This window comes from Paroedura picta, chromosome 1 (assembly GCF_049243985.1).
Source record: "Paroedura picta isolate Pp20150507F chromosome 1, Ppicta_v3.0, whole genome shotgun sequence".
NCBI classification, from domain to species: domain Eukaryota; kingdom Metazoa; phylum Chordata; class Lepidosauria; order Squamata; family Gekkonidae; genus Paroedura; species Paroedura picta.
The window spans coordinates 169,953,153-169,980,216 of NC_135369.1; the positions used below are offsets into that span (position 1 = coordinate 169,953,153).

The following is a 27,064-nucleotide window of genomic DNA, read 5'->3' on the forward strand; positions in this document are numbered from 1 at the left end:
GTGCTACTTTTTTTTTTAATGATGCCATGCTGTGTCCCTGCGGGATACCACTCAAATGTTCTATCAGTGATCTCAGAGCTGAGCTCCCTGAGGTTTATTTTACAAATGGCTCCAAGCAGATGTGTGGCACACTTTATTAACTTAAGTACCCATTAGTTGAAAATTTCATTAGTTTGGGGGGAAAGGGGGATCAGTTTCATCAATAGACCTGGTCTGGGTGGATTCTTTGTGTCAACCTGACCCATATCAAAATGGATTATTGTTGTAAGTGAGACAAGTCACCTAATGTTCTGCCTATTATGCACTCATGATCTATAACCTTTTAAAATACTAGTGTGGGAAAACATCACACTTCAGTGACTCTCCCCCTCCCCCCGCCCTCCCGAAACCATAGATTCTTAACAGGTGGCAATCTCTCGCTTAGCAACATTTGTTAGTGGCCGTCCGTGTATGTGTGTGTATGAATTATCAGGGGGCTACAGTTTCCAACCAGGTAACCAAGGGGAAATCAGAGCAGAGAATGAGAGCAGGACAATGCCCAGCACAATAAGGCACCCTTTAATGAGCGTAGGATGTCCCTGCTGGAGCTTTGCTCACAGTGCCACCATCTGACCAACTGCAAGCTCTGCAGATGAGAACTTCTGTGCACAAGCCGAAATTTCTCTGGTTAGATCGTGTCAAAAGTGTGGCATTGCTATGGGGGGGGGGAAAGTTTTATCCTCTTTGCTTTATCCTCTTTGACCCTGATAACGATGTGGGTCTTCCAGCTAAGACACAAACATTTTGGTTCCCTTCTGACAGAGCTGGGATGTCCAGAGAACCAGTGTCCACAGCTGATGCATTTCCTCCAAGGTTCAACTCAAGTACAGTGCTAATGAGATAGACAGTCCTAAGGAGCCTGGTCTTAGCAAAGCTAAGAACGGAGGGTGTACCAAGGTCATGAATCAAGAATGCCCTCCATTGACACATTTTGGAAGGGAGGGATGTAAGAATGTGCAAAGAGGGGATTATTTCTCCCAAAGTCTGGAATTCCCTTCCACAGGAGAATGGCCAGAGTCATCTGGATTCAAGATTTAAAAAATAATGATCCATGTTTCAGTAAGGATTAGATTATCTGAGGATGTTATGAAGAAATAATACATTTTAATCTGACTCCCCCCCCCCCTTTATGCTGTTCCCAGGAGAATCTTGTCCTCCAGAGACAGCATTTGGACTGCAGCAGGAAGGGAGGAGGTGTGGAAGTCACATTCTACAGATGGAAATTATTTCTATCACCGGAGATTCACCTAGCCTTGACTTCTCTAGGGTGGGGAATGCTTGGAGATTTGCCGGTGGAGCCTAGGGAAGACAGGAATCTCAGTGGGGTATAATGCAATAGAGTCCACCCACCAAAGCAGTCATTTTTTCGAAAAGAACTGATCCCTGCAGTATGGAGATTGGTTGTAATTACAGAATTTACAATTATCAGATCCCTCTGGCCTCCAGTAGGGGGCGGGAGGTGGCAAGGTTGCTAACTCCAAGTTGGGAAACTCATGGTGATTTTTTTTTGGGGGGGGGGTGGAGCATGGTGAGGACAGGAACCTCAGTGGGGTACAATGCAATAGAGTCCGTACTTCTAAGCCTCCATTTTCTCCAGGGGAACAAATAATTGTAGTCTGGAGATGAGCTGAAAACCTAATCTATATCCAATGCAAGACAAACAAAAAGCACACAATGCAGAGCACCATCCACAGAACTAATCCTAGGCCTCCAATGAACAGAATAGAAAAAAGAAATACAGAAGCTCCCAGAATGAATAGTTTAATTAAAAGACACATACATACAAAATGGCTCGTGACATTGCAAAAATGAGTTTATTTTGATAAAGAAATGGGAAAAGCCCCATTATTTCGAACCCTTCCGCTCCTTTTCCTAGTATGTACATCGCATCCTAACAGCTAAGTATAAAACCAAATAAATTAGTAAGCCTAGATATGATGCTCTCAGACACAGAAGATTCAATATCTAACTAATCGTGGCCTTGTTAGCATCTGGTCCAAGCTGAGCTTTGTGTGACTTCAGTAGCTGAGCTTGGGAGGGCTAGGTTAGACTGTTATACTCCTCCAGTAGCAAGAGACACTGCATCTCGTGACCATCCTCTCCTGCCCCCATCCTACCCCCATCGCCCAACACCAACACAGGAAATGCATTAGCGGAGGAGAGTCCTTCCAAACAAGACAGTGATGACCTTGGCCTCAGTTTGACCTTGGACTGGATCAAAAAGAAATGTATGACAGTGACAAAAGAAAGGAGGAGGAACTCTTGAGAAGATCAGAAAATACCGATTTCATTCGAAAGAAAACAAAATGGTCGCGTCTTGGTTTGTTTTGGCTAGAGGCTAATTTCTGGCTGGAAAGGTAGTGTTCTGTTCTCCTTGCAAAGGAAATAATTTGCAAAGAGCTTTGCTCTTGTCAACTGGGGAGGGGGGTTGTGCCATGTACAGATTCCAACTCAGCTATTACTCTCTAACTTATTTCCCTCCTAAATTGATGCATAAGGGTTTGGCTATGCTTACTACTTAGTTCACTGAGAGCCAGTTTGGTGTAGTGGTTAGGAGTGCAGACTTCTAATCTGGCATGCCAGGTTCGATGCTGCGCTCCCCCACATGCAACCAGCTGGGTGACCTTGGGCTCGCCACAACACTGATAAAGCTGGTCTGACTGAGCAGTGATATCAGGGCTCTGTCAGCCTCACCCACCCCACATGTTGTGGGGAGAGGAAAGGGAAGGTGACTGTAAGCCGCTTTGAGACTCCTTCGGGTAGGAAAAAGCAGCATATAAGAACCAACTCTTCTTCTTCTTCTTCATTCAAAAAATTATTTGTAATCCACAGGTGGTCCTTCAGTGGATCTATGATCACCTTTCCATTCTAGGCTGCTCCTTAATCCATACACTTCTGAACTTGCACTGAAACTTGTCACAAAACATATTGCCTGACAGCGAACTGACCCTATAGCCTCTGAATCCAGCCACAGCTAAGACCTCCTGTTTGCTCTAACCAACACTGTGTCACGATCTATGACCTAAAAGAAAACGGGTTTTTAATAAAGGACACGGGAATGTCATAGAGAACTCATTTATTAGCTTTTTCAGAGCATTAAGCTAACCTGCAGATTTCTTCACCTCTCATTCACAAATACCACCCCGGAGAATAGTTTTGGGATGTTCCAAAAAGAAAAGAGAAAAAAAAAAGGACAGTTGCTGTTGGCTTTAAATATGGCAAGACAAGAACTTGCACGATCTTTACCTTCTATTTGTGTGCTCAAGATTGGGCACGCCCCTATACACTTTCCTTGGTCTGCTGGGCAGCCCTGCTGTTGATTAATCCTCTGCAGTTTGTCCAACTGCTTGATGCTCTTGCCTCACCGAATCTTGGGTTGATCTTTCTTGATTCCTGAAATCTTCCTCACTAGATGGGGGCATGCCAAAAATGAACTCCCAGTCGAATGGCTTTGGGATGTCAATTCTGAGCTCTCCCTGTTGAACAGACACATAGGCTCTCAGAGTATTGGCTGTTGTTTGCTCGAGCCGGTCAAGAAGCTCTTTGAGGTATTGGAGGAAGGCAGCATAATTTTCTATGGCCAGGTCGATCAATTTTTGGGTTTCGGTGATCAGTCTTTCACGGGACCTGCTAAAGATCTCATAGGCTTCCTGAACCTTTGCTTTGACCTCCTGGCTTTGTTCAGCAGCACTTCTCTTAACCATCTCTGACCAATGCAGGATCTTCTCATGAGCAGACTCGGCAAATTCGGTGACATTTCCGTAGTATTTTGCGAACTCTTGCCCTTGATCCATGACACGTAACAGGAAGTCAGAAGCGACACCGATGTATGAGGCGTTCTTCTCCACTGCATTATCAAGAAGATACTGCAGCCAATCTACCACCATGTCTAAACCTTGGCCCACATATTTCTGCGACAGGTCCTTCAGATGCTGTAGAAATTCTTTTAGCCTTGAGATGATGCTCTGCCAGGTATTCTGGAGGATGTTACTATAACGAGGAAGCAGGTATTTCATATCCTCTGCAAAATTCTTCAGTTTTTCTGTGGTGTTTGTGAATAATAATTTGGCCTGGACTGTAATATATTCATAGTTTTTGGACTGCAAATTTCTGATAAGCTCTTCTGCCTTTTGAGAGCTATGTTGAACTAATCCTTTCAGAGCCCTTAACTTTTCTGCAAAGTCAATTTCTTGAAGTCCAACAAATATCTGACTGACTTTCATTTGTATGTGTGTTAGGAATCCTTTAATTTCATTGAGTATATCAGAACCTCTGATGATCTGGCTGGAAGTGGGCATTTTAAACTCTAACTCACTGACATACGTAATCAAAACATCAAATTTTCTTTGCACCCCTGAAATTAAGAGGTCTATAAATATTGCTAATTTTCTGGTGGCCATCAAAAGAAGTTCTTCACCAGTGTGCTTCTCAGCCAGTCCTGGGATCTGGAACTTGGTTTCCTTCAAAAATTCAATGGCAGAGTCAATAAGGCGCTTGATCCTTTTCTGGTACTCCTGTATTATATCCATTATGGAATCAAAAACTGTGGTTCTTATTTGGTCGTAGTCCAGTTGGGCAGCTTGGTCTGCTGCTTTTTGATACAGCTTTCTGGTTTTTATCCTCATGTCTTCATACTTTGCAGTAGCCCGCTGTTCAAGTTCGCTGATACTATTTAAAGTTTCTTGATAGGCTTCGTCAACATTATTTAGCAGTTTCTCCTTCAGCTTCAAACCAGTAGTGTCGATGTCCATCCCCATATGCTGGTGATGATACTTATTAACGCTGTTATACACCGCAGCAACCATTTTGGGTACCTTCTTTTTAATGCTGAGGAGCAAGTCCTTGGCACCATCCTCTTCCCAGTTGGCTTTGAGGCGAACAAACTCGGGGTGCTTGAAGGATATCTCACTTTTCACAATGTCAACATCATCGAGAGGGTTAGACTGAAAAAATGTAAACACATTTAGAAATGGCTATTTCCTGTTCCATTCCCCCAATGACATTTGCTTTCTAATAAGCTTACAAGTGAAATATATGTAATCTACACTCAGTTGAATTAAATGGGCTGGGTCAAAACCATTTGATTTGGACTTGGGTTAAAAGTTGCCTTTCTATTCATATTAGCTGAGTTACATCAGAGTGGAGTTTGTTCTCCTCTCCCAGTTGGCATTTGGGCTCTTGGGCACATGCTGGGGGACAACAGCCAAAGGGCTTGTTTCTTAGCCCTTGGTTCTTAAGGTGAGGCTTATCTCAATGAACCAGCCCCTAGAATACAGGTTGACTGCCCGCATTACTGCAAGGTAGGGTTGCCAACTCTGGGTTGGGAAATACCTGGAGACTTTGGGGTTGGAGCTGGGAGTGGGTGGCATCTGGGGTGGGAAGGAACCTCAGTGGAGTAAATTGCTATGGTCCATCCTCCAAAGCAGCCATTTTCTCCATGGGAACTGATCTCTGTGGTTTGCAGATGAGCTATAATTCCAGGGGATCCTCAGATCCCACCTGAGGGCTGGCAGTTAGGCAGGCCAGCTCTGGGTTGAGAAATATATGGAGACTTTGGGGTTTGAGCTGGGAGTGGGTCGGATTTGGGGTGGGGAGGGACCTCAGTGGAGTATAATGCTATGGAGTCCAGTCTCCAGAGTAGCCATTTTCTCCAGGGGATCAGATCTCTGTCACCTGGAGATGAGCTCTAATACCAGCGGATCCTATGGTCCCACCTGGGGAGTAGCATCCCTTCTTCAAGGAAGTGAATTCTGCTTTAGTGCTGCAACCCAAATGCCCATGCACACAAACATGGATACATATTTTCTTACATATTCTGTGTCCATTTATCTGCCTAAGCCTTTTGAATGAGGCAACTCACACTTTTTCTCAAATTAAACAAATAAACATAGGTGAATAGAAAATAATGCCAGTGGCTTCTCAATAATCTACAGTCACAGTAAATACCTTGTATTAGGACCAGGGTTGGCCAAACTGTGGCTCTTCCAGTGTCCATGGACATCTGTAGCAGGGGTAGTCAACCTGTGGTCCTCCAGATGTTCATGGACTACAATTCCCATGAGAATTGTAGTCATGGGAATTGTAGTCCATGAACATCTGGAGGGCCACAGGTTGACTACCCCTGATCTGTAGAGCCACAGTTTGGCCACCTCTGTTAGGCCGAAATATGGAATAAGGTAGAAACAATGTTTAAAGATCCAACTTCAAACCTCAGCAGGCCTTCCTAAGATTTGTCTCTGCAGCTGAGGCAGGGTGTTAAGGGGAAGTTCCAGAGAAGCAGAGCAGTGATTACATAGGAAAAAGGAAGGCTTTGACAGGGGATAGGTTTGCCTGACCATGATGCAGCCTGGACTCCCTGTTCACATGCCCTTGCTACAGGGTAGCAAGGCTCAATTAGCATCAGCTTTGTGAAAGCCCCTGTAATTCACTTGTTGTTCTCCATCCATCCCCCATTATTAATAAGCAAATGACAATTTACACCCTGCCCCCCATATAATGATTTCCATCTGGCCTACCTGCGTTCGGTAGAAAAGTTTTCCCTTGATGGTATCAGACTCCTTGTTGACAACAAAGCCAAGAGTGCCAGCAGAAGATGAAGACAATGAAGAATGAATTCCTGAGCTCTGACCTTCATAACGCACTTGGGCATCAGTAAAGGTTGGGCTGACGATGTCCAGAGAAGCTCTGTAGTTGGGGATGCTAAAGCAGCCAGAAACAATCACAGAAGAGGTTAATTAATTACTAGCAGGGACAAGCAAAGCTGTCCTTCAGTGCCTGCATATCACAGAAGACTTGCTGGTGTTGTTTTTTAAGGATTAATATATGATACTTATTGAGTGAAACAGGATCTGGTTGGCTTTAGGCTGTTAGATAGAGAAAGGCAATGGGATAAGGCTGGGATTTTTCTGTACTTTCATGAAGCAGTCAAAACCAGATTCTGTTACCAGACTCAATGGATTTAGAAGGGTGTAATTTTGTTTAGAATTGTACTGTTGAACACCTAATTTTAAAATTCTATTTAAGAGCCTAATACACCAATGTTATTATGTGTGAGTAGAGTATAGAGTCAAACATTGGCACCATGAAAAAGCCAGGTTAATTTCTTCCCTGCTAAGTAACAAGGAGATTTTGAAATCCACAGAATACTACTGAGACCATACTCAGTTATGACTGCTTGGTCTATCAAGTGAGAGGCAACACGAAGCCCGCGGTAGGCAAAGAAGTGTACTGCAACCGGACTTCTGCACATGGTGCATGGCTTGCTTTACTGAAATGTTCGAGAAAAGAAATCATTACCTGAGTCCTTGCATTTTGAAAAGAGATTTATAATCTGCACTCAGGTCACGGTGGGAGAAGGTGCCTTGAGTCACTTCTGTGAAGAGGCCATTTTTGTAAGTGGAGGTGGTCAAAGCTAGAAGGGAAAGATTTAAGACTGGTGAAACAAAGTTGTAAGACTGGAGAAATACAGAGTGCATTCAGATGCTTAACCTCCTGACTCCATTAATGTAAATTCCCTTTATACCAAAGCTACACAAAATTTGATGGTTTTTTTGCCAAAGATTTTTCTTAGAGGTCAAAGTGTTTGTTCTGACACTTAGAGAGACTGCGACCAATTCCGCACGAGGAATGTGCCTCTGGACAGCCTCTGGGTGCTGGCAGGTTTTAGTGCTGCTACCACATGACGTTGCCAGCAACCCGAGGCTGTGTGGGGGCAGGCTCGAGTTTTGGCCAGATTTGCCCAGATGAGAGAAATCACCAAACCTGGATTTGCCACCTAGTGTTGCGTTTCATATCAGGGAGCAACCAGGGGCAAGCCTGTGTGGAGTGAGAAATGCACAGTCCCTGTAGCATTTTGCCCACCCTTGCACCCGCCCTCCCCTCTCCATTTCCTGCTCAATAATTTTTTTTAAAGATGGCATGATCCACATTTCTACGAGACTGCAAAGGTGCCTAAGTTAAAATATAATGTCCCCCAAAGTGTCCTGTTTGTGTTTTCTGGTTGTGGGGAATGAACAGGGAAAGAGGGTGTGTGTGTAATTAAGCAGCTGTTTCCCAATCAGCTTGGCATCTGTGCTCTTTGTTTTTATGCCTTACTGTTTACACACAATCACTCTTTGGGGTCCAGTCATCATGTCCAGCCTCTCACAAATCTACCAGAACATAAATAGAGACCAAAACAACACCAATCCCAAAGGGGGGCAGGAATGCTTTAGCATTGTGGTATTTCTCCATAGCAATGTGAATGTGTTAATTTTTAAATTTAAAAATGCTGTAACATTGATGCATTACCACGTAACAATGCAGGAGGCATTTAAGACCAACAAAGATTTATTCAAGGCATAAGCTTTGCTGTAGGATCAGGGGTTATTGGCTCCCTGCCCCCCAGACTCTGTTCTGGAAGGATGTCTGGGGGACAGGGACTACAAATGAACCGTCAATTCCTTTTGGTAACTCCAGTCCAAACAAAATGTATAGGAATTGTCCAGGCTATTTCAAGTCAGTAATGGATCTTTTTATTTCTTCATTTTATAATAATTCAAAACTTTGTAAATCATCCAAAATCATAAATCATGGTTGTGATTTATGATTTTTGATTATTCACAAAGTTTTGAATTATTATAAAATGAAGAAATAAAAAGATCCATTAATGATTTGAAATAGCCTGGACAATTCCTGGGGGACAGGGAGCCCACAACCCCGGATCCTACAGCAAAGCTCACGCCTTGAATAAATCTTTGTTGGTCTTAAAGGTGCTACTAGACTCTGATTCTAGAGTACTATAGTATTTACTGTATTATTACCATCTAGCTAACAAGACGGATTATCATCGAGATAGAAACGACTTCTAAAAAAATCTCCATTCAACGAGAATCCGCCCATACTTCAGATTTCCCATTCAAAAATTTCCTTCTGCAATAGTCAGATTTAAATTAACCATTTGGCATAACATGTTTCATCTGAAGTACGCCCACCCCAAGACTGAAATTGTAACTTGGGAAAAACATGATCTTACCATCTAGGTCATACTCCAGAAACTGCAGAGGTGAATTGGCAGTGAAATCAATGGAACGTTCAAAAGAATCTTCATTGTTTTTTAAGCCCACATTCCCGGTGAAGCTGTACACTGGGGAAGCAACTCTGAAAGAACTACTCAAAGTTCCAAATTTTGGGAGATAAATCCCCGCAGGCAAAGCAAGTTTGAAAGGTGGAATTTCAATCTGCTGCTCAGGAATGGTTATTGTCGGCAGATCAAAGTCAGCTATTTTGTTGGCAATAGCATTCAAATCCACAATTTTATCCCCAATAGAAATGGTGGTTGGAAGAGTAAATTGGGTCATAGTCAAAAGATACTCAGGTACAGTCAGTTCAAGGTAGGGATGTCTATTTCCTTCTGCATCAATGTAGCTGGTTAGTATATCCAACTGTGGAAACCGTATCTTTGGCAGTGAAGGGAATCCAATGTCAAAGGGCATGGTGCTCAGCTTTTCAGGAACCTTTATTTCACGCAGGTCAATGGTATAAGAGGGAACATGCAGAGTAGTAAAAGGAACATAAAATTCTGGAATGGTGATTACAGGATTTTGAACTTTCAGTTCTATTTCTGGAATTGTAAATGTAACTCCATCAGCCAATCGGTTCACATTTAGAGGGAACAAATACCAATCTTCATTTTTCGTGTATAGTACGTTAGTTGACATATTTAGATATTGCCTCTCCTCAGGCCTAGTGGTGAGATCTAATTCCAGGATATCCCATAAGCTCCTGTCATAAACTGGGAGGACTCTATATTTCAGGAATTCCAAATTTCCGCCTAAAGATCCAGATAGATCAAACTGAGCTTCTGTTCTGGTATTTGCTAACTGCAAGTTGTGACCAAGTATCAGATCGTAAATCTGTTTTTCACCCTTCCAAACAATTTTCTCATGTTCAGTATTGACAGACATTGAAAGAACTTGATTAAATGAAGTCAGAGGCAGAATATTATTATCAATCTGAAGGGCTGTTGTCACACTCCCAGGAGTTGCTTCTGAAGTTAATTTGCAGATATACTTTCCTGTAGTTCTGATAAATGGATTAAACATAAGAGTGTATTCTTTGTTGTCTTCCAGTACCACATAAATACGATGGCCCGATGCTTCCACAGCAATATTATCATTGATGTTAAGAATGCTTTCAGCAACTCTGGAGCTAGACTCAAAGTTGACACCAGAACGAACTCCTTTAGCATTTAAGAAAGCATTTCCTTCCAAAAGCAGCTTTCCAGAAAATGGGTTTACCTTGTCAAATACTCCATCTATGAAACCGTTGGTTGAAGTTTCTACAGCAATGTCAGATATTATGCTTTCTAGGGTGTACTTGTTGTTAATTGCTCCTTTAGCAGTAGTGCCAAAGGCGGGTAAGTCCAAAATGTAATTTACATTTATAGTTGAAGAGATGATAGGCTTAGACTTTGTGTTTCCCCTAAGCTCTTGTCCAAAATTTAGTTTGAAATTTGGCGTGTTAATTTTTGATGCTGTTGTCACTGATGCTTCTATGTTTCTCCTCGTGAGACTGATAGTGCTGTCATGGTTTCCCTGTATAAATTTATTGTTGACTGATAATGCTGTTGCAAGCTTGAGCCCCCTTTGTCTTGTGAGACTAGTTGTTCCATCCAGTTTATACTGTAGTGCGCTGATCACAGAAGTGGATGATGAACTTAAGCGACCAACGAGATCGGATTGGTTGAAAAGCCCGGCGTTTGTATTCAGAGTAATCACACTGGATTTAAATGAAAAATCATAAGTTATATTTCCCAAGGCTGGAATGTAAATTCTGTTCAGTGGTCTGTGTGCTCGATAGGTGGGAAGCTTAAGTGTCCGCAGGCCTTGGGGGATATGCAGGACAGGTAGTTCTAGCGATGGGAGCACTAACGTATACGATGGCACTGAAAACCCAACAAGTGGCATAGTGAAACTTGGAGTACTCATTTCTTTGGGGATCACATAGCCAAAAGTTGGGAGTTCAGCTGTGAAAGGAGAGACCTCAATGTTGACCACTGGGATGGTGTAGCCTGGAATCCTGAAGGTTCGTGGAAGATTGTCAAGGGAAGTATCCACTTTGTACTGGTCAAACTTTGTCTTGGCTCGGTTATAGGAGTCCGTAAGGAAAACTAAAGCATCATCCCTGCCTTTTTCAAAATGTTTGTTGAACGTCACAATGTATTCCTGGAGTGCTCTCTGCATGCCATCTAAAGGAATTACAAACGAGTGCATGGCCTTGTTCTTTCTGTACTGAGCTTTCACGTTTAAATCAAATGATTGCTTCGTAGTCTTCAGGAAATTCTTCAGGCCTGTTTGCTCCCAGAGTGAATAGCGTACTACCCGTGGTGTTCTGACCTCCGTGTATGGGACAGAGACTTCTGGAATGGAGACTGCGATAGTCAGGAAGTCCAGGTTAGCATCACCGCTCATTGACACCGAAGCTTCTATGCTATCGGCATCATTAGCAGCAGAGATGTTATGGGCATATCTGTACTGGTTAAATCTGCTATCAGCCGCCCAGCTGACATGTTGACTTGAAGGACTCAATGTCAAGCCATAGTTGTTCCGGAAGTCAATTTTGCCAATCAGTGTCAGTGGGAAGCTAACTTTTACATTCCCTTCATTTTCTGTTGATGCTCGGATTTCAAAGGGCTGCAACAAGAAGTCCATGTTGTTTCTTATTGTTCCAGAGATACGTCCATTTAGTTTCAAATTGTGTGAGGCCGTTAGTTCAGTTTTCATCTTTGTCAGGTCTCCCGAGCCATATATATTTAAGACACTGTGCCCCAGTTGTGGAGATTCTACCGTAGATGCAACCTGAAGGCTTGCAACGCTTGGTAAGTGATATTCATACTGCAATCTCTGGTTGACTTTCAAGTACTTATCATTCACCCTGTTTTCAGCCACGAGTGCAGCTACAGGTCCCCCTATGGTGAAACTGACACTTGAGTCATGGGTTCCTTCATCCGAGTAATCAAGAGCATTCCATTTCCAGTTCCCTTTACCAATGGAGGTAACTATTACACGCCCTGCTTCCAACTCTGTTTTCATTTCATTGCTTAGTTCAGCTTGGCTAGTGAAATAGGCATTGGGGATATTTAACCTGTGTGTATATATTGATTTGCTCTCCATGGAAACCTTCCTTTGCAGGGCGACTGTTAATTTGTTGTGCAGTTCTACAGCGTTTATGGTGGTGCGTAGGCTCACCGTCGTCTCAGCATTACCTTGAGCAGAAGTCCTCAGAAATGCGATTTCACTATTGTGATCAGCTTTCAGATACAAGTGGGAGAGCTTCAGGGTCTCTTTGAAGATGAGCTGTTTCATCTCGGGCGCTGAGAGACGAGCATCTGCCACTATGGTAAAAGACAGATAATCGAATTTGGATGTTGCAAGAGCGGAAGCGGAGGCCACAAATTCTGGACTGTGGTCAAAGGTTGTGGTATTTTGAAAGCCAACGTTAGTGGTCAGTGTAAAGAAGGGAGAGGCTGCTCGGAAAGTCCCAGACAGTTGGCCAAATGCCGGGACAATCACAGTGTGTGGAATATGTGGCAGCTGGAATTCTGGTATCTGTATATCTGGGAACTGGAATTCATTGAGATTAAGCTTTGGGATCATGAATTCAGGTACTTGGAACTCAGGCAAATTCATTTCTGGGAAAGAAAAGTCAGAAAATGGCATGTCATTCATCCTTAGGTCTTTGAAATACGCATCAGCTGCTGGCAACTGAAAGTCACTTGAAATGATTTGATCAATGGTCTTCACAATCTTCACTTTGATTTCATTCAAATCAATTGTATAAGAAGGAATCTTCAAGGTATTTAATATTGTAAATTCAGGTGTAGTAAATCGGACTGGGATTCTGATTTCTTTTAAGTTCTTGAAGTTTATCTGATATGAGGGGACACGCAAGTTTGTTAGAGGAATAATAAAATCTGGTGTTTGGAAGGTTGCTTCCCGTAGGGCCCGGAGGCTGACTTCAAAGGCAGGTATGTTGATGATACCTATTCTGATTTCAGGGACTATAAAACCAGATTCAACAAACTGATTCAAATTATCAGCGATGTTTTTAATCTCATATCGTTCAGCAAAGTGAGTAATCTTCTTTGAGACAGCATGCCATTGATGGACGATGTAATTGACTATTGTGTTGTACAACTGGCTTGTCTTCTCAAGATACCTCTGGCATTCCTTTGGGATATCCATCTGATAAATTCTAGTCCGGACATCTGTCAGATAATCACGAATTTTTGTTTTAAGCTCACTTAATGCTGTAGAGCTTAGAAGATCATTGAACCAGTTAAATATTATTGCAAGTCTAGTGTTTTTCAATTTCTCTGCATACTGGGAAACCGCAACAGCGACCTCTCTGATATATTGTTTTGCAGCTTCTACTTTCTGTGGCAGTTCTAAAGCTCTGATTTCCTCATTGATCTTCTGTGTTATTTCCTGGATTTTGTGGTTGGTTTCATCTACAAACTTGTTGTAATCAAAATGCTTTAGTTTCTTGATAATAGCATCGAGAAATGCGTTGACTTCACCCACCAAACTTTGGTAATCAAATGTTTGGAGCCAGTTCACAGCATCATCAATTGATCTCATTATTTGATTGAAGAATATCTTTATGTCAAGCTTCTTCAACGAGAGGGTTAATTTTTGAACTGTTTCTCTTACTTTATGTTGGTTAGAAAGCTCTACAAGTTTGTCCATTAGAACTCTGGCCTGTTGATCCACTTTATAGTTTACGATCAGCTCATGGATTTTACCTCGGAGTACATTGATCTTCTCAGGTATCTCATAATCCTCTATAAAATTGATAAGAATATCTTTGATTTGTTCAAGAATTTGGTTTAGTTTTTGAACTGGGTAGGACACCTGTAGTCTTTCAATAACAAGTCTGAGGTCAAATGTCTCAATCTGATGTTTCAAATGATCCGCAATACGAGTGACATCGATGCTTTCAATCTGGCTCTTGAGTTCATCCAGTTTATCTTGCACCTGAGCTCTGATTTTATACTTAGCATCCATATTCTGCACCCAAGCTTCAGCGCTGCTTCCAATGTTTCTGGCATCAAACTGAGAGATGGCTGTTTGTAGCTGCTGAATCGTGTCAATTGTTTTGGCACTGATTTGGTATCGTCTATCGATAACTTTCATTTTTTCAACAATTCTTTCTATAAGTTGTGCAACAGCTGCTCTCAGGTTATACAGATCAGAGTTTTCTTTCATATACTTTTCAGCTTCTATCAGGAGAGTTTGCAGCTGGGCCAATACTTTCTGAAAATTATTCTTGGCATTTTCCAAAGCAAGATGAAGGTCATCCACTCCTATGTTATAATCCCTTATAAAAGCATCCAGTTTCTCTTTTAGGTTATTCACTTTGCTTTCTAAATTAAAAGCAGTCACATAGTCATTAACTTTCTGGGGGAACTTATCTAATGCTGCCCTGTATTTTCTTACTTGCTGATCAATATTTATGCTCTTCAGGGTCTTCTGGATAGACTTTAGTGCAGATAAAATGGAATGTCTGATTTTCTCAAAATAAGCCGGTAGATTTTCCAAGAATGGCAGATTGATGACATGTACATCTGTGTTCTTATCATACTTCACAGAAAGAGCGAGACTGAATTCTTGAGGGCTAGCTGCAAATTCTCTTAGATCCAACTTATCAATGAGACTGATTCTCTGAGAAGGCCCAAACGGCATCCTAATAGGGAAGTCCAGCACAGAAAGGTCTACTAAAGTTTGTCCACTCATTTCTACACCTATCTGTTCAGCGTCATTGACAGCGCTAAGTTCATGTGTGTATACCTTATCATTCAGCTCAGTCTTCAATTTCCAGTTACTTCTTTGTTCAGATGGAGTAAAAAGGATATTGGCTTTGTTGTCAAGCAGCGTACGGTATATCTTCCCTGAATTCAAGCTGTGCGTGGTGGATCCCCTGTAATCATGAGAAATGGCAAAAGCAAGAGGTTCTGCTTTGAACAGGAATTTGTTGTACAGCTGTCCTGTATGATCTCCCATGACCAAAAGACTTCCATCCCCATTAGTATGCATGTCGATAGTGACTGTAAATGGGGCCACAAGAGATCGTATGACGTTGGAAAATCTCAAGGATTTGGAGTCGCAGTTGGTGTTGACACTGACGGAAGAGGAGAGTCCTGCGACATCCAGATTAACCCGGTGGGTAAGAGCTGCACCTTGAATGCTCCCGACTGTGTCCGTCTTCAGGTTTGCTGCGAGGTCAGCATATGTGAAGGCATAGGTGTGCTTCACTTCATCGGCTCCATAAGCACCTTTTACATTGCCGTCGAAGTTTATCTTCAGCGGTTTGAGCTGCAACTGAGCGACGTTGGCTAAGTCGGCGTTGCCGTACTTGACGTTGTTGCTCATGCTGGCCATGAGAGTGTAGGGTTGCAGCTGGAAGTCAAAATGATGCTTATGGAATTTGTCTGGGCTGATGGCGTTGTCTAAGTTTGACGAGTAGGTCAGCGACAGGCCTGCAATGTTCAGGCTGTGAGTGTGTTCAAGCTTCATTTCTCGGTAGGAGCCCATCAAGCTATTTGAAAACTTGAGCCCTTCTTTATTCACCCTGAAGTTGAAGACGTCCTTGCCATCTGCATCCCAAAGGCTGCTTTGATAGACACTTCCGAGCGTTATTTCTGTGAGAGCCGCTCTTCCGTCCAGGTCAAATTTTACGTTGTGTTTCCCAAAGCGTCCAAGGGCATTCATTGCCAGGGAGGTTCCCTCAGTGCCGACCTGGGCACTCATTTTATTCTCCAACGTTAGTGGACTGAACAGCACGTTTGTGGTGGCGCTGCTAGCCAAGCCATTCCTGTTCACAGTTAGCGAGCATTTATGAGCGGCTTTGTTTCGTTCACCGCTTGCAGAAACGTCAGCGTTCAGCTCAAGGCCTTGGCTATTAATGGAGCCCAACAACAAGGTATAGTATCGGTTCCGTAGGTAAACAGCCTGGTACTCGGAGCGAAATGAAGCCCCTTGCTTGGAAATGGCTAAGTCAAACTTGTTAAGAGGGGCAAAGATTCTTTCGCTGCCCCTTGTCTCCGATGTCAACTCCAGCTGGCTGTTTTCATACTTCAAGGAAGCCGTGTTTGTCAGGAATCCCTCCTGCAAATCCGAGATGGATGTGATTGTCCATGTGTCACCAGTTAGCCTGGCAGTCATCTTGTTGGTAGCCAGAAGGCCAAAATTTGAATCCTTGTTGGTAGGCTGAAGGTCAAATTTCAAATCCGATTGCCCTGCCAACACTCGGTTGTTTGGATCCAAGTTGCTTGACAGGGCGTATGTGGTTGTAGCAGTAGCTGAAGCGACTTTCAGTTGCCCTTCCACTTTTACGTTTTCAGTGAACAAGCTGTTGCTGAACTTGAAGTCATGGTCAGCAGACAGGGAAAACTGGACACCCAGTGGACTGGACGTCTCGAGCAAAATGGTACTTCTGGTACTGGGAGTCAGTCCATACATGTCTGCCCTGTTGAATTTGAAACTGGAATTGAGGAGTTTGTGTTGCATGGAGCTGAGATAAGCGCAGGTGAACCTGTTTTGGTCATAGCTTGCTTCTCCCTGACCTGAAATAAGAAAAGAAAACAAACTTAGTGTTGTGAAAAGGTTGAGCAGCTTTTGCCCCCGCTACCCCTTCATGCATCAACCCACAGAGCCAAAGGGATTGTACTGCAGACCAGTGGTCCCCAACCTTTATGAGGCTGGGGACCGGCAGCAGCAGGGAGGGCAAGTGTGCGTCCACGCATGCCATGCACGCGCGGCCCAGCTTCCCTCTCCCCCCCTCCCGCAGTAAGAAGCTTCCCGGGCAGCAAGCTTGCGGCCTGGGACGTTTTTTACTGCGAGGGGGGGCGGGGAGAGGGAGCCGCGGCTGGTGCCACGGCCTGGTGGTTGGGGACCACTACTGCAGGCAACATGAAGCACGATCTGGTTTTTGTGCATTTTTTACCTGGAAGTAAGTCTTATGTTTTTCAATGGACTTACTCTCCTTGAATCTGCACATCGGATGGACTTGAACAAGTCTTAAAATAGGCTGACAATGCTAGGACAGGCAGTACCCTCCTAAGGACACTTTCCAGGAAGTTAATTGAATAGACTTCAGAGATCATTGTGTGTCCATCTGCCTAGGAGTTCGCTGTTTTTTAAATTAGTGTTTAATTGCAATCGCTTTTTGAACCAGACTGTAATTCAATTTACACAGAACCACTTTGGTTTAAAGACGCTGTGGAGGAAGTTGCTAATCTGCAGTAATGTCATCAAAAATCTGCAAACCTTGCTTGTTCACAAGATCAGTTTTTTTCTAAATTGTATAGATTTTCAGTGATGAATGTGGAGGAAATAAATACACCTGTGCCTTTACCACAAAGGGTGCCTTCAGATGTCATAATCTCCAGCTTGTTTGTGTCAAGGACAAGCCATACTTTCTTTAAAACTAACAAGGGAAAGTGTCTGTGCCATGCTTCTAAAGGATGATACTAATTTGACGGCAAAAAGTTTGCTGCTGTGCACACACACAGTAAACCAATATGCTTTGAATTTGCTCTTCCGTTCGATACATCATTAATTTCTTGAGCACTTTGGTCTATTCTCACCTTGTATGTTGTATGAAAGTAGTTCCAGAGCAGAGTCTGCTCTTATGTGGTAGCTTGTTGTTAGCCCAGAGGTATCCTTTGTCTTATTGGCCAAGGAGTAAGAGGCTGACCAGTTGTAGAAATTACTGTATACATTAGAAGAGATCTCAAAGGCACCCAGCAAAGGCACTTGGAGCGAGTAGGTTTCGGGGATGGTGAACGGTGGGATTCTGTACTCTTGGGATGGCACATTGATGGCCAGTTGTTGCAATACCAACGGTGGTGTCTTTACAGTCTCAGGCACCCTCAGGTCATTGGATGACTTGCCACCAAGCGGCAGTGGGACAGTGATGGAAATGCTCTCCTTGTTCCAAACGTACTTGAACTGGCCATCGCTGCAACACAAAACACAACATCACCTTTCGTTAAAAAGGCCGTCCCACCGAAATCGGTAATTCTGAGCAGTCAAGAAAACATGGGAATGGATCCAAATTTTTGGCAACCAGAGAAAGTTTGTGGAACCAGTTTTGACTATCTTGCCCAGCATCTTTTTTTTGAACCCCACAAAGTTGCAGTTAACTTATGGAGACCCCACTGGGTTTTCAAGGCAAGAGAAATTCCGAAGGGGGATTGCCATTTGCCTTTCTCTGCATCATGACACTGATATCCCTTGGCAGTCTCCCCTCCAAATATTAACCAGGGCTAATCCTGCTTTTTTAACCATAAAGAGCCTCTTGTGGTGCAGAGTGGTAAGTGGCAGAAATGTTGTCTGAAGCTGTCTGTCCATGAGGTTGGGAGTTTGATCCCAGCAGCCAGCTCAAGGTTGACTCAGCCTTCCATCCTTTCGAGGTTGGTAAAATGAGTACCCAGTTTGCTGGGGGGTAAAACGGTAATGACTGGGGAAGGCACTGGCAAACCACCCCATATTGAATCTGCCGTGAAAACGCTGGAGGGCGTCACCCCAAGGGTCAGACATGACTTGGTGCTTGCACAGGGGATACCTTTACCTTTACCTTTAACCCTGCTTAGCTTCTGAGCTTTGACAAGATTGGGCTAGCCAAACCTATCCAAGTCAGGGCAGTGTGAAAAGTTGCATGAGATTGCCCCCAGAGGGTCGCTTTGGGCAATTGCTCTTTCTTACAGCAGATCCTAATCAATTAATTAGCTCCAGCCTGCCTGTCTCCATGGCCCAAGACAGCTTCCTAAATATTACAATTTAACTTAATAGAACCTAATGAAGTTTCTGCAGCATACACTCTGTTAAAAGCTTTTGTTCTTGAAGATTTTGCCTGATGTCTGACAAAGGCTTTTGGGGGGATGCTATGGGGAATGAGACATAATGGAAATTTCTTCTATGCAGAAGCCTTGGATCCAGGCTACAGCTCAGACTTCTGTTTGGCTTAGACTGTTTTCCTTTGGCACTAAATGACAGTGTGTACCAGCATGTTCATTTTAAGAACAATGTCCTGAGTCATTTGTAGCTGCAATGCCATTTGGTTTCAGGGCCACACAAGGCTGCTATCAGCAAATGACTAACACACAGTCAAATAACTTGCCAGTTTTTGTGTTACCTGTTCAAGAAGATTTCTTCAGGAATGGTGATCATGGGCAAACTCTGAAAATTTAGGTTCTTGAGTCCACTTAATTTATCTTGTAGAGTTTGGGCATAAGGAATATCTCGGGATGCTCGTTGCAGCCAAGTGTTGGTCGCCTGTAATGTTAAAGAATGTGTTAAAGTCAGGAGTGGTTTAAGGATTCACAGGGCCCGTAGCACCAGAGCTAATTTAAGGTTTTGCGGGGTCCAGCAGAGTATAATTGTGGCGGGAGCAGCCAGACTGAGGGCAGGGAGGGCCCTCCACAATGGAAAGGGTTGTCACTCCAAGTGTCCCTGCTTGGCTTCCAAGCTCAGACAAGGTCAGCCTAGGCTACTCCACCCGCTAATTCTTAATAGATATACTTCCCCAAGGTTTCGTTTAGGTATGTTATCACACAAACAAGAGAGGTATACAAGGAATGTTTATGATCAATGTATCTGCTTACCACTATTAAACCTGAAAAAATATGTCGGAGCGTCATATCTGAATAGGCTACTTTGTGGTCCAGGAGTTGATTGAAAGAGTCTGAAACGTCACTGTAGTCCACAGGGATGTTGGGCAGCATTTTCTTCAGGGCAGCACTGGAGCCTGCATTCCACTGGATATCAAGTTTCTCATCGTCTATGGAATCATGACAAATGAAACAAGCTCGTTGAGTCACTGGCAGTCTTCAAGCAAAGGTTGGATACACACTTTTCTTGGATGCTTTAGGATGCTTTGGGCTGATCCTGCATAGAGCAGGGGGTTGGACTAGATGGCCTGTATGGCCCCTTCCAACTCTATGATTCTATGAGTTTCTGTGGAACCACTGAAGAGCATATAATACCTCTGCAGACTTCAAGACATCACAAGTGGGAGAATGGGAGAGAACCAGAGCCAGCATCAGCATAACCAGGCTCAGGGTATATGGTGGGGCCCACTGCTGCCAACTCCCCACAAACACATTTCCTTTGATTCCTGGCTGGGGAAGAAGGTGGGCTTGGTAGCAGGCATAGGGGAGCCCTAAGCACTGTGCTTGGGGCCCTTCCAAACCTGAAACCGGCCCTGGATGGAACCCATGTCAGAACTGTGTTGTTGGTCTCGCCTGATGGATGGCCCTTTGCACAGGACTGTCACTTATTGTTGATGGAGGACCTTTATGACAAGAACTGACCGTACCGTATCTAAGGGCAATCCTTTCTGAAATGGAGGAATCATAAGTCTTGGCCGAAGAATCGATCTGAAACGTTATCCCATTAGATGCTTTTTGCAGCAATGCTTCTAGTCTAGCTTGAGTCAGCAGGCGAGGAATAGAGATCACAGCTCCCAACATTGATTCTCTTCCATCAGCGTAGCTGAGAAAACAAAGGTGGTTATAATCACAATTACTGCTTGTTCATAGTTCTGTTGGTTGACAATAGAGTTTCAGCATTCAAAATGGAGGGGGTATCGGGGAAATGGGTGACCAAAAGGTTTATTTTCCTGATCTCCAGTACAAATTAATGGCAGGGGAGGCCAAATTGTGGTTCTCCAGCTGTCCATGGACTATGATTTCCATGAGCCAGCATGATCCAGGTTGGCTACTATGGCTTGGGCTCAGGGCTCAACTAGACAGTATGTGTGGCCCAGATTTGGTTAGGGATTCTCCAACTCGATTCATGTCACATGTAATATTGGGGAACTCACTCTCCCAAACACAGTGGGTTTAGCTCATGAGCATGGCATGGGGATGGGGAGGATGGGGTGCAGTCGGTTCATGTGGCCTTCCCCCTGCAGATGTTTCATCTCAGGAAAAGAGCATGGGAAGGAAGGCTGAAGCACCTCCGTCCCCAGCTCCACACTCTAAATCTGCTCTTGTAATGGTTGGGAATATTAAAGCCCCTGAAATTTCACATGTATCATCTACTTCAGTCTTCTGTTGCTTCCCTGCTTCTGGAGGGAGGGGGAAGGCAGGCAGCCTTTGAGAAGACTAATACAGGGATACCCAACCAGGGGTCCATGGACTCAATGGGATCTGTGAGAGCTCTGAAGGAGATCTGTGGGGTTTCCCCTCCTGCCTTAATTGACCTGACTACAAGCTAGGGAACCAGCCCTTCCACTGAGTTCTCTTGTGGTTTCTGCACCTGGGATGGAGCGGAGCCTGCACATCTACTCTGGCTTTAAACCCCCTTCTGTCTCTTCTCTCCTCAGTCCTCCTTGAGCCTGCCTGTTAATGCAGGTGGTGATGTCACGTCCAGTGACAAGTTACTTCCTGGGGATGTGGCAGGGAGGCGTGGCCAGCTGACATCACTTCCAGGGTTCCTTGAAGTCCCAAAAATTATTTCAGAGGCTCCCCCATGGTCCAAAGGTTGAAAATGACTGGACTAACATGTAATTTGTCACTATAAAGAGCCCACAGCCAAGTCCTAGAGACATCTCCAATTGCTGGAGAACCAGATGTATTCCTGTAACTTCGATTTCGGTGGAGATCAGGTCTTCAAAATTCTAAAAGGGCAGTGCATGCAGTCAAAGTTTCAATTAGCGTAGCTTAAAGACTGCTGTAAAATTTAGAAAAGATGGCACCATTACCTGATATGTCCTGCAAGGGTAACTTCAGGAATGTTCATGTTGTTGAAGTCTAAAATAAATGTGTGTGCTTTCTTTTCCTCAGTAGACTCATCAGTGGTCCTGAAGCTGGTACCAAAATTAATGTTGTAATAGGGAACCTGGAAGTCAGTGGTGAAAATTTTTTTGCCTCGGTTGTATCGGAAGGTCAGTGTGGCTTCATGATCTTTTAGACCTAAAACAGTCGATGGTAAATGATAGTTTACAAACAGATTGCTGGGTAAGGCAAGGCCCAATAGTCAACTGAAAACATTTGCTCCAAAGGGAATACAGGACTGGACCCCGTGAATCCATTCTACTGGTAGAGGTGCTTTCCTCTAGTGCAGTGGTTCTCAACCTTCCTAATGCCGAGACCTTTTAATACAGTTCCTCATGTTGCGGTGACCCCCAACCATAAAATTATGTAAGTGTTCGTTCACAGAAATTAAACCAAAACTGAACAATGATGTGGAGATCCATAGTTCATGATTGTATATAAATTGGTTTTCTTTTAGGGTTTCTCAGTTCCGTTCTGCCTCTTGTCCCACCATGCCGATCACACTCTTTTCCACTGCTCCAGACAGATGACCGCTCTGCCTCGATCTATCATGCAAGGCTGTTGTATGGATGGTGCCCCCCCCCCCCCGCCAAGCTGCTTGCCCTGCCACGACCGCTGTGAAAGGGCGTTCTACCTCCAAAGGTGTCCTGATCCCCAGGCTGAGAACCACTGCTATAGTGGAAGAAGCCTTTCTCTAATGCAAGATGCTCTTCTAAAAATCTTGAGTTAGGAGAAGGCTGAATCTGCTTGGGGAAAGTGCCTCTGCTTAGTTGAAAGGATTCATGGGATTTAATCCACAGCAAAGTCATGATCCTTTGAATCCCGTCTCTAAACCCAAATTTTAACTAGTGTGCTGTCTGTACAGCTCACCCACACAGCACTTGGTTTCTTTGCAGGTGAGCTGACTCTCCTGATGGGCCTTGAATCTGAAGTGACAGCATGATGGAAGTTCTGTGCTAGCGACATAGTCACACCTGCTAATAACCACATGGGGGAAGCAGCAGTTAAAGGCTCTTGGCTTACCACTTCGCAAAGCAAGGTCTGCCTCCTTCCAGACAAAGGAGTCTTTCTGCAACTTTAGTGGCTCTTTATTCCAGTAGGAGAGCCAAAAGTTGGAAGAAAGTGCTCCTTAGGTTGGAGGAAACCTTCTCGGAGGAGTTGGATTCATACCACTGGTTCAGATCAGCCTTCTAAGTCCAATCTACCTTTTAAACATTGTGTCTGTTTTGTCAAAACCCCTAAATGTCCCAGTGATTTACATCCTGATCCAGAGGGGTATGGGGCTTAAAAGAGCCAGCATGGTGTGGGGGTTAAAGAGTGGCAGACTCTGATCCAGAGAAGCCGGTTTGATTTCCCACTCAACCGCATGCAGCCACAACTGGGTGACTATGAGCTTGTCCCAGTTTTCTCAGAGCTGTTCTTCCACAGCAGTCCTCTTAGAGCTCTCTCACCCCCACCTACCTCACAGGATGTAGGGACAGAAGGAAAGGTGTTTGTAAGCCGCTTGGGGGCTCGTTCGGGTAGTGAAAAGCAGGATGTTAAAAAACCCAACTCTTCTTCTTTTGAATTTGGGTTACTGAAGGGATATGGTTTCTACAAAGATCTTGGCAAACAAAAACTTTGGACTTCCTTTTTCCCCAAAGATTGCAAAAATGGCAACAATCAGGTCAAAGCATCTTACCTGCTGCTTGAACAATGAACTTCAAGGTGTCAAGCAGATCTTTTCCTTCTTTCTTTAGTTCGTAATTCGCACTTGCAGAATATTCTGTGACTTCCCCGAATGGCCGTATTTCCATTTCATACCTAAAGATGTCCAATGGAAAGGTCATCTGTCATCATAAGTAATAGTGAAATGCAATCCTGGCTGTGAAAAGCACATTACTTGGCCCAGGGGTAGTCAAACTGCGGCCCTCCAGATGTCCATGGACTATAATTCCCATGAGCCCCTGTCAGCATTTGCTGGCAGGGGCTCATGAGAATTGTAGTCCATGGACATCTGGAGGGCTGCAGTTTGACTACCCCTGACTTAGGCAGAAAGTGATGGGTGCTGCTGATCCCAATATGTTGAGAGCTGGCTCTCCCAGGAAACCCGATCTTTGATTTTTTGGAGCTGGAACCTCATGTGACCCCTCATTAGTAAATGCATTTTTTAAAGGGTGATTTTTAAAAATTTAAACATTTATACCCTGCCTTTCTTTATGGTTCACAGTGGTTTACAGTAATAGTTTTTGTTAAAGGTAGGTGAGGCAAACAAAATATACAAAGTACAACAACTGAAAACAATGTATTGTATGTATCACCAGGGCAGAGGTGGCCTAATTGTGGCTCTCCAGATGTCCATGGACTACAATTCCCATGAACTCCTGCCAGCATGTGGTTCATGGGAATTGTAGTCCATGGTCATCCGGAGAGCCACAGTTCAGCCACCCCTGCTTTAGGCTGATTCTCCATTGAGCAGGGGGTTGGACTAGATGGCCTGTATCATCCCTTCTAACTCTAGGATTCTGTGATTATAGTACAATGTTATTATTCCACCATGTAGTGTAAGGTATTCCACAATATGCATAAAATTAATCTGAAACTCCTTGAAATGTGCTAAATTGTTTTATAGTACTGTACGATCATTTTCTCCAAATGAAAAATATTTAAGTTCTAGATGCAATCCTCCAACAGGCATCCATTTCAAATAGCCTTCTTCAGCCTTATTTTATGCTGCTAAGAGCCTATTTAGATTTATTGTTGTGGAGATGTTAGTCCCAGATTTATTGAAAACATACCAGCTTCATACATGTTTGTAGGCCAATGATGGTAAGAATCGTAATCATGATATGACTTTATGTGGTCTGCGTATTATAGTATATTGATGTTATGTGATGGTAATGATTTATAGACGATGACGTACTCCTTGATACATCATTCTCAATTGTTATTCTTACAATAATAGTTAAACATGTCCGGTCAGAACAGAACAAAATAACAAAGCCCACATCTCTCCCTCCCTCATCCCCTTAAAACAGTGGTTCTCAACCTGGGGGTCGGGACCCTTTTAGTGTATTTAAATTGGTATGATATACACAGTTGTAGAATTATTTTGTTGTTGTTGTTGCCTAGTCATATAATTCAGGTTACTTTGAAGAAACAGGGAAGCGTATGTGCCTGAGGTCTCCCTTACCTGGTGTCCCCAGTGAGAGGGTAGTAGGGTGCTGCTTCTGAGTTTCTGGCGTTAGTGTATTCTATTTTGGTGCACAGTTGCAGGCCAATAAACAATGGCCTGCATGATGTCTGGGACTCTCTGTTCTCCATCGAAGGGGGGATCACTTCACTTCGGGTCGGGGTGACCAGATGCAAGGTATTGCTGCAAAAGAAATGAAAGGATTTTTCCATGTCTAATCTGATTAGATAAAGCACTAGTTCTCTTGCTTGACACCAGGAAGTGAAAATAAGCCTATTATAGCCTTGACCAAAAGAGCAGTTGCATCTGAGAACTGGTTTCTATTTTCTTTTCTTTTAAGACGAGAAAAAGTTTCAGACTTTTCATCCTAGGATCGCACCATGTTCCTCTTCCATATTAGCATCCATGTTGTGATCATTCCTGGAAAGAAAAGGCATCTTGCTACCCAAATTGTCCTAGTCACTTGGCTGTATCTCGCAAGGAATTCCAATGGCCAACAAGACAAGGAAAGGAACAGATGTGTAGACCAACAAATTACAGCCTCAGTGAGCCACTGAATCTGGTGCCACCGTGGTTTGTAGACACTGCTCCTCCATTGTTATTGGGTACAAAAATTCTATTGGTCATATTTTTATTCCATGTTCCTTTCAATGAGCTCAGACTGGTGAATGTGGTTGTTCCCTTTTGCATATTAGATTTACAAAAACCTTGTGAGGGAGGTTAAAATGAAAGATCGAGAGAGAGAAGCCCAAGCACACTCAAAGAACTTCATGGCTTAACGGGGATTTGAGGCAACTTGATGTCTTAATTGCACTGAGTTTTCTTCTCTTTGGCAAAGGATCTTGTCTTGATGAGAGGAGAAAATATGATATGGTTAAGAGGCTGTGTTGCACCCAAAATCCCGTACCAAGATTTACCAGTTCTTTGTACAATCTGATCTAAAAAGAATTTAGAACATAAGAGCTGCCAAGGATCCATCCAATGATAGGCCTGACCTGGCTAACCCAGGCAAGTCTGATCCTGTCAGGTCTCAGAAGCTAAGCAGGGCCGACCCTGGCTATTATTTGGGTGGGAGACCTCCAAGGATTTGGGTTGTTGTTCCTCCAAGGAACACTGGTGTATGTGGTTGTCCCCTCTTGCATATTAGATTCATAAAAACCTCATGAGAGAAGTTAAGATGAGAGACCAAGAGAGAGAAGCCCAAGGACACTCAAAGAACTTCATGGTTCAATGGGGATTTGATCCCAGATGTCTCCAGTCCTGGGATTTCTATTTCTGCATACAAGCAGGGGTCGTCTGAATGGATGACAATGTACCATGCTTGCCTATATACTGAAGGGCTGTACCTTTGAAAAGCAACTTTTACAAACAATTTAGAAATATAAAAGGAGGAGCCATATGCCCAAACATATGCCCAAATGTTACCTGATGCTGAACAGCCTTGAGGGAGTCAATAGAGGAGGAATGCTTAGCTTCAGCTGCCCAGCTCTCACTGAAATTGTGAGTTCCATGCCAGACTCGTGGTATATGTTGGTGTTCATTTGCACGCCATTTCTGGCAAACTCAGGCATGTTGATGCCTATGTGAGTTATAAACTCGATGCCCATCGATGGTTGGGCAAACATTTCTGCTTGCATCTGCAGAATAAGACACAAATCTCACATTTAGTTATCCTCAGTAATAGAAGAGTTCCCTTCCATTCCTTGGAGATACATAGACCATTCATTTTCCAAATTAAGAAAGCAAGAAGAGCTCTCCTGGAGCAGACCAGTGAGTGTCCTGTCTCACGCAGTACCAAATCCAGCTTCCCCCTCCTCCTACATCACATGTGTTTTCTTCCCTCTAGTGGTCAATTTGATATTAAAGGTAAAGGTAAAGGTATCCCCTGTGCAAGCACCGAGTCATGTCTGACCCTTGGGGTGACGCCCTCTAGCGTTTTCATGGCAGACTCAATACGGGGTGGTTTGCCAGTGCCTTCCCCAGTCATGACCGTTTACCCCCCAGCAAGCTGGGTACTCATTTTACCGACCTCG

The 27,064-nt window shown here is 43.7% G+C and overlaps 1 protein-coding gene across 1 annotated transcript in view; it reads right to left on the reverse strand.

Annotated features, from left to right (window-relative positions):
• Positions 1–1,784: 1,784 nt before the first annotated feature.
• APOB (apolipoprotein B) overlaps positions 1,785–27,064 on the reverse strand; it is a 53,799-nt gene continuing 28,519 nt past the window's right edge. Inside the window, exons 18-29 of the mRNA XM_077311671.1 lie at positions 26,457–26,668; positions 25,032–25,214; positions 23,541–23,662; positions 21,787–21,997; positions 20,398–20,573; positions 19,685–19,860; positions 19,216–19,355; positions 17,666–18,039; positions 9,053–16,642; positions 7,336–7,450; positions 6,555–6,738; positions 1,785–4,982 (exon numbers count right to left, since the gene is read on the reverse strand). Coding sequence (XP_077167786.1) covers positions 3,360–4,982; positions 6,555–6,738; positions 7,336–7,450; positions 9,053–16,642; positions 17,666–18,039; positions 19,216–19,355; positions 19,685–19,860; positions 20,398–20,573; positions 21,787–21,997; positions 23,541–23,662; positions 25,032–25,214; positions 26,457–26,668 — 11,106 coding nt within the window. The 3' untranslated portion in view covers positions 1,785–3,359. The remainder of the gene's footprint in view (positions 4,983–6,554; positions 6,739–7,335; positions 7,451–9,052; positions 16,643–17,665; positions 18,040–19,215; positions 19,356–19,684; positions 19,861–20,397; positions 20,574–21,786; positions 21,998–23,540; positions 23,663–25,031; positions 25,215–26,456; positions 26,669–27,064) is intronic.